We start from the raw sequence: 8,097 nt of genomic DNA, 5'->3' as shown, positions 1-8,097 counted from the left end.
TAAAATACAGAGAACAAAACATACACAAAACCTCTTACATGCTGTTCTTTGGTGGTCAAGATGGCAAGATGGGCGCCTATCTCTGTACACTTATTTGTACTATTAAAATAGTCATACTGATGAAGAGGCATTGATACCCTTCAGGGCACGCGGTGCATTTGATCGTTGTGGGAGAGTGCATGTATTACAAAGCCTGCTTAACTAAAGGGAATACATATGGGATTGTCCACATGCACCTGCAGGAGCCGGAAAGAGGAAAGTCCAGTACCTGGAGCTGAGCAGCTGGTTGCCCGGTTGGAGAATTGGATACACAGGAGTCTGTAGTGATTCATCAACAAGTTAAGTTTCATCTTCAGAAAGGACCCCTCTTCCTCGGGAGTGTCTGCAGCTTGAGAGAAGGCTCCAGAAAGCAACAGCCCGATGAGAGCATAGAGGACAGTGTGCCTGAAGACAACAAAAGCATATACAACATTAGTTTAAATGCAGATCCACACATGTGTGCACACTAGGGGCGTAAATATTAGGTAGTGCTGTTGCACTGAGGCCTGCAAGGTGGGGGGGCCCACAGAGCCGGCCCTCCGGAGGAACAGGCCCTTGTGAGTAATTCAGATTGCCAGGAATATGCCTTTTGAAAAAAGGAGGATACAGTAGCAAAGCTCCCCAAACTGGATTCCTTCGTCGCAACTACCTTAAGCCATTGGTGGACATTGTTTAAGGGTGCACTTACCGTTCTTTTTGATGAGGGTCATCATGTCTGTCGGCTCGTAGAATGTCGCAACACTTTGGCTTACTCTCTCTGCCCTCTGGGTGTTTTATAGAGCAAGGGATTGAAAGTACAGACTGGACAAATCAGACAATCAGACAAACTCAGATGGTGCAATATCTTGTGGCCAAACCCCATTGATGACCTGCCATATTGGAGTGGATTAAACAAACATTTCATGATGGAGCTCTGGCATGCATTTTTCCATTACGTGAGCAAAGACAAATACGTTTTTTAAGAATTGGCAAAGATGGAGTAATGAAAAGTACGACTCAGCATTAATCAGCGCTGTGTGTGTCTATTTGTTTCTGTGTTGAGAGTTATTTGTATTCTCTTCGTTAGTGGAGCAGCTGCAACAATATCACCTCTACACCACACACACACACGCACCAGATGCCCACTCTGTTGCTTCAACAGACTGTCAACATGTATATGTGTTTTTTCTTTGCTATATGTCCCTTTTTTTCTTTTTCTTGGCACCTAATTCCCCCAGCCATTGTCAGCTATTCTTTTTCATGCGGTTTTGTTTTTTAAACCAGACTAATTAAAGCAGAGAAGGATTATTTAGTGTTGATTATGTCCGTGTTTGTTTCAGGGACTACTGCGCTAAAATACTGTGCTTGTGAGGACACACTCATTTAAAACAAACACCACTGGGGATGTACGTGCTTGATCTATTAACACCACACACACACACACACACACACACACACACACACACACACACACACACACACACACACACACACACACACACACAGAAGCTATTGAATACAATTTTAGTATCTCAAAATGATGACTTGTGACAAGAGAAGATAAAAAATAAACTCAATGTTTTTTCAACCTTTAAAAAAAATCGTATTTCTGTTCTGACTCACGCCCACAAAATGTGCAATCACACAACTTTCCAGAATCAGTGCTTCTCTCAAAACTGAGCACGTGAGTGAGAGAACTACCGGGATTTCGCAATACAGGGAAAGTTGACAGTGAAACACCACAGCAACAAGCACACATACACCACACAGAGCCAACGGTGTGAAGAAAGCCTCTCCAACTCTGGATTCTCTGTTGTCTTCTCTTTTCCAGAAAGAGTGAATATTATTTAGTTGTAAGTACAGACAGTTTAACTGAGCACATTTGTTATAGCACTGCAGCGGTGCTGTGGGCAGGGGGACCTGCCTCGATAAATCAACCACCAGCGACAAATTTAATTTCAACGAGAAATATTGGTGCTTTGGAGAGGAGATATCAAAGTCTTTAGGGACCAGAGGAGGTGCAGTACAAAGAGAGACATAGTGTTAACAACAGCATCAAAGCCATGGAGGAGAGAGAAAACTACAGGAACCTGCAGGAGTTCACAGAGGAGCCGACCCCTGGAGGGAACAGGCTCATTATCCAACATGACAACGGTATTGTGTGTTTATGTGACAACAATATTGAGAGATGGCATGTGTGTAAAAGCCAGTGGTGAAATATCATGTAGACATAAGTACCAATACTCAGGTACTGTGAACATTCTGAATTACTTGTACTTTACTTATATTCTTTGTAGTGTAAAGTCTACTTCACTTGGCTACATTTCAAAGGAAAATGGTATACTTATTGTACTCAATAATAGTGGTGATAGAACTATTCAGATTATTTATTAAAGTAAAAAGTAGCAATAACTGTGTCTGTATGTAAAAATACCACATTTAAATTGAAAGTCTTCCATTCAATTTTTACTTACGGAAACGTACTGTCTATGTATTATCAGCTAAATGTTCTGAAAGTATAAAAGTAAAAGCTCTCACTAAGCAGGCAACATGGGCTTTATTGTTGTTACAATATCATATATTAAACTACTGAATGATTATTACTAATCCATGAGTATATAAGAAGCATAGGTGGTTGTCCTATCTCTGTTGTGCTATTTAATCTACTGTATAACATCTGGTACATTCACTCAACTCCACCACATTTGAGAGTGGAATATTGGAATTTCTACTTCACTACATTTATCTGACATTTTTAGCGACTAATTACTTTACAGATTATGATTACATACATGATGATGCATACGAACAAAACATTTTTCCATTAATATATGTAGTATGATGCATTGTTGTAAAACAAAACGATATACAATAGATCAAATCTGAACAATATAGTATATGACAGTAAGATGCTGCCTCAGTTGATGGTTGAAGTGCATTTTGCTAATTATATTTATGTACTTATACTGAAGTAAGATTTGAAATGCAGGACTTTGACTTGTAATTAGAGTATCTTTACAGAGTGGCATTGCTACTTTTACTTTTTTAGATCTGAATATTTTGCTACTGCTGAATCTGTCTACATGCTGCAGAAGCATTTTTGTGTTTGTGTGCATTTGTGAGTACCCACTTGACCTAACTTTAAGCAAATGTATGTGTTATCTTTTGGGAATAGTAAAACCAACAAAGCTAAATTCTGGATGAACGCTTATCCTCCACAATCTCTTTTTACTCAAAGGCTGAACTCTGGGCTTCACCACGGGATTAAAAATGGTAAATTGACAGTTTCCATGTTTTGTGTCTAATCAGGCTCCCAGGGACTGAAGCGGCGCATTGAGTGTTTGAGGAGTCGGCCTGCTCTCCTGATGATTATTGGCTTTTTGGCCTCCATCTGCGCCAACATCATACTCACTGTGCTCTGTAAGTATAAACAACCTGCCCTCCAGTCTGAGTATGTATATCTGCCTGTCTGTCTCTCTCTCTCTGTGAGGCTCTCTCTCAATGATTATTTTCTCATTGTATCAGCTCAGTGCGCTTTTGGACACCTATAATTGGCAATAACAAAGATAAAGCGCTCCTCTCAGTCCGGTGAGGGTCATATAATAGAAAAAGCACAAAGTCCATAATTGTGAAATATTTCTCCTGCAGGGCCAGCAGGCTCTGGCAGCTCAGCCTGATAATGTGCTTGTGAGGACACACTCATTTAAAACAAACACCACTGGGGATGTACGTGCTTGATCTATTACCACCAGACACACACACACACACACACACACACACACACACACACACACACACACACACACACACACACACACACACACACAGAAGCTATTGAATACAATTTTAGTATCTGAAAATGATGACTTGCGACAAGAGAAGATACAACATAAACATATAATACTTTCTATTACAATATAGTGTCAGAAAAATGATTTAATTCTACCTTATAAATATGGCATAGAAGCACATATTATGTTTCATGACAAATCAGCCAATATCCCTTGCAGTTAAATATTTCTATTGTGTTGTGAGCTAGATCATCTGATAAAATAAATGTTTGCACTTTACGTAGGTATACTCTTTATTTGCTCTGTTAAGTGCAGAGTAAACAGCATCTGACATCATTTTTTTAATACTGTTCCTGGGTCTATCATCATGTTTTTGTGTAACCTATGTGTTAACCACATTTAACCTTACTGCAGCACCTGAACCTGTATAATACATGTGACAGGTAATTTATGTGATTAGTTTTTTTTTTTTTTTATCAAGAATGACTTATTATTTAAAAAAACGCAAACTCTGATATGAACGAAAGCAAAATGTTCAGTAATTTATTAAAAGTAGAAAACCTATAAAAGGACAGTGTGTGTCTCTTTTACTCTGAACCTGATCAGTGACAATATTTTGTTTTCAAGTTTCATCCTGAGATGTTGTCTGTCCCATTGAAAGTATTGTTTTCATAAAAGCCACATAAATACATGTCTATTCTTTTTATTAATGACATATTCTATCAATTACTCTTCTTAGAAAACATCAGCTAAATATGTTTTTAGTAGGCAAAGGGGAAGTGGCAGCATAAACAGAGGAAACACAAATGTGGAAAGATATCTGGCAATGAAACCAAAGAAAGTTCATATTGTAAATGATTGTAGATGATTTCAGCCGCAAGGGAGCTCACATAAACTCAATTATCTCCAGAAACAGCAGCAGTAAAACCAGAGATTCACAGACTGTATAGAGGAGATTCATATTTTTAGAGGGAGAAGTCAGTGGTGGGTGAAAACACAACAGGATGACGAATGCATACGTTTTTGTCAGGCTTTTGTTGATGGCAATGTTGGTCCACCCCTTTGGTCCAGACTGGTCTATAAATGTTAACTATCTATCTTCCTTGTCAGTGATCGGCCGGCCGGTGCCAGGTGCCCCCCTGGACTCCTCATCTCTGGGTTTCAAACTGAACTCGGCACAGAGACGTTACATCCAGCTGTGTGAGGACTACGCCACTCTGGGACAGAGCTGTTCAAAGACAGGTGGCGGGATGTATATCAAACATGCAGACAATCTTAATTTCCTGCTGTCCTTGATTTGCTGTTAACACTCTCACTTTTTCATATCTTGCCCTCTTTATCTCATCAATAGTTAAGCCGTGCAGGGAGTGTCCGGAAGGCTGGCTTCATATCGGGGATAAGTGTTACCAATTCAGCGATGACAAGCTGGACTGGCGAAAGAGCAGAGATAGCTGTGCAGCTATGGGCAGCCATCTTACCATACTGCACACCATGGAACAGCATGTGAGTGTGTGTGTGTGTGTGTGTGTGTGTGTGTGTGTGTGTGTGTGTGTGTGTGTGTGTGTGTGTGTGTGTGTGTTGGGTATGTGTGTACTGAACACATCTCATTGTATCAGCAAACTTCATAGACAGAAATGAACAACTGCTGACCGGCACAGGTGTTTCTCGTTCCCCTTAATTGGGTCAGTTACTGTGTTGTTTACTGTGTGCTGTCCGTGGGAGCGTGCTTGTGCGCGTGTGCATGAATGTGTGTTTGTGTGTGTGTGTGTGTGTGTAAGGACAGGAAACCCAAAGATATCTTTTGCAAGGCAAGGTCACATGGTCTTTACTTTTGCAAAGGCATAGTTTAAGACAGGAAGTTAGATTTAAGTTACAAACTGAATATGCCTTTTTCCCAGCAGACATTTTGACAATAGCTTTGTTATATTCAAGTAGCTTAGTAAGCCATGATAGCGTGACAGTGAACAAGCATGCACCGTACCAGGACCCTGAAGATGAAGAGCCTTCATTTTATTATTTACACTTGTGCTTTTCCTACTCTGAAAAGCAAACAATTAAGTACATAATCAAAGCACAAAAGTCTCAGGTCTATAGCCCTGCTCACTAATGGTCCATCCACAATGGTGATTTCCACTTTATTCGTCTGATTAAACCATAGATTGTATAAAAGGATTAAACCTCTACTAAGGAATGTGTGGGTGCTCTATACTGACACCAGAGAGACTCCCCTTTTCGCTCTGCAACACCTTTTTTAGGGACGGGGCAAAGTACACCTTTATCAACCTTTGTATACATTGAGTTCATTGACCAAATGCAACAGGGCCTTGTTTACAGCGGACCTTTTGACCTTTTATCATAGTAAAAGAACCGTTGGAGATAAGGAAATTGATGATTAGCTGCTTCAGTGTCAGGGTCCTGGTATCGACTCACTGTGACAAAATTTTTTTGTGTTTTAGCACGATTGGAAAATTCCCTTGCCATCTAAATATAGGGCTGTCAAAGCGTTAAGACATGGTCTTAGAGTTAAGATAAAACAAAAAGGGGTATGGGTTAAGGATTTAGGGTTTGGCACTAACAAAGGCATTGTGTCAATGATGTGTTTTTTTGTGTTTCTTTACTTTCAGGACGCTCTGGAAGAAGAAGCTAAGAGGATCGGATTTGATTACCACTTCTGGATCGGCCTGTCTGACATAGAGAAGGAAGGAGACTGGAAATGGGTCGACAACACCACTTTGCAACACAAGTACCATCTGATTTAATATTTAATGCAGTACATTATTTATTTGTTTATGTTTTATTTTAAAATTGCTGAATTCATTTTACATTTTCAATGACACTGAATAAACTGTTCAGGGATAACCCAAACCATCCAAAGCAAAATAAGCTGCCTGTTTTACCTGGCCTATAGATAGAATATACGGAAATACGGAAATACTAGATGTACAATCTTGTATTACAACCTCAGACAAGAGAGTTACAAAATGTCATGAATGAATCACAGGCTTTGGTTGGTTGGGTGGGGTGAGCTTGTTTTTCACATTTGTGAAAAAATGTCCACAGTTGTTATTTATAGCTTACCCAATCCATGTGTCCTCCTCTCTCCGTCTGTCACAGATACTGGGATCAGTGGAGCTCAGAGCCAAATAACCATCAGTCAGGAGGGGAACATGGAGAGGACTGTGCCACCTTAGACAGCCATGCAAAGACATGGTTTGATGTTCCTTGTGAAAACATTTATAAAAGGATCTGCCAGATGGATGTCATTCAGCTCAACTGAATCCCAATACTACTGAAAATACTGCAGAAATGGGAGGTCTGGAACTATAGGGTTGTGAGAGAAAAAAAAGTAATGGTTACAAGATTACAGAAAACATAACTCTGACCAAAAGGTCATTCTTGTGACGTACAACATATGCGCACAGGATATTTCTTTGTTTTTTTACTGAAGGTATAGTTGCTGAAAATATGTTGAATTGAGATAAAACATGTTGGGGGGAATTTAAAGATACTATATAATTTAGTATTGCACACATTTTAGATTGAGTGCCAATATAATGTTTTTAAACACAACATTTGACAATGACAATCAGCTAGCCCAAAATGTTTGGAGTGTGCCAAAAAATAATTAATGAGCCTACTATTAAATTCAGCTTTGAATGTCAGGTCATCCAGGTCACACATTAGAAAACATTCTTTATGTTGCAAAGCTGGATGCCAGTAATAATGTAATTGTGTTCTAGAAATGTGGGTTTCTGCTGCAATCTTTGGAAGAGATCGAAGGAAATGCTCAACTCAAAACTGAGCTCCAAATTATTTCAGAAATATCATTTAATATTTCGTTTTACGATTGTTTCCCCGTTAAATGTACATAACAAGAGAGTGGGAGCATTTTAATTGTCTCTCAGCGGCTCTCAACATGGTGAGGCATTAAGCCGGCGGATCATAGTTAACGGCGCTAACAGCACTAACAGTACAAACCACGGCAAACATGCTGACCAAGCTAAGAGTGTTTAAGGGGGATCCGGCGTGTGGATGCTACGCTTCCGCTACAACGACGCTATCAGTAAACAGTGCTGAGCGGCAGCTGTGAGCTAGCCAGTGGGGAACGCTCACGTACACAAAAGAGTTTTCAGTTCCTCCAAGACATTCATATTTCTTAATAAGATAGACACTCTGTCCAATGTCAATGAAACACCCTGGATTCAATAGAGTGCAACGCAATAATATATTGACTGTGTATCAAAATGTATACAGCAAATATCAGTTCCATACATTATTGTATCAATAG

At 39.7% G+C, this 8,097-nt stretch overlaps 1 protein-coding gene across 1 annotated transcript; it reads left to right on the top strand.

Moving 5' to 3' along the window:
• Positions 1-2,081: 2,081 nt before the first annotated feature.
• On the top strand, positions 2,082-7,086 carry cldc1 (C-type lectin domain containing 1; the record flags this gene model as incomplete). The annotated part of the gene is made up of 6 exons (XM_079227149.1): positions 2,082-2,172; positions 3,328-3,438; positions 4,920-5,051; positions 5,161-5,312; positions 6,434-6,552; positions 6,924-7,086. 6 exons carry the CDS (start codon positions 2,082-2,084, stop codon positions 7,084-7,086), a joined length of 768 nt encoding a protein of 255 aa, XP_079083275.1.
• Between the last annotated feature and the right edge of the window lie 1,011 nt (positions 7,087-8,097).

This window comes from Taurulus bubalis (genome assembly GCF_910589615.1).
Source record: "Taurulus bubalis genome assembly, chromosome: 12".
In the NCBI taxonomy this organism is placed as follows: Eukaryota; Metazoa; Chordata; class Actinopteri; order Perciformes; family Cottidae; genus Taurulus; species Taurulus bubalis.
This window is presented reverse-complemented; position numbering and strand designations above follow the sequence as displayed.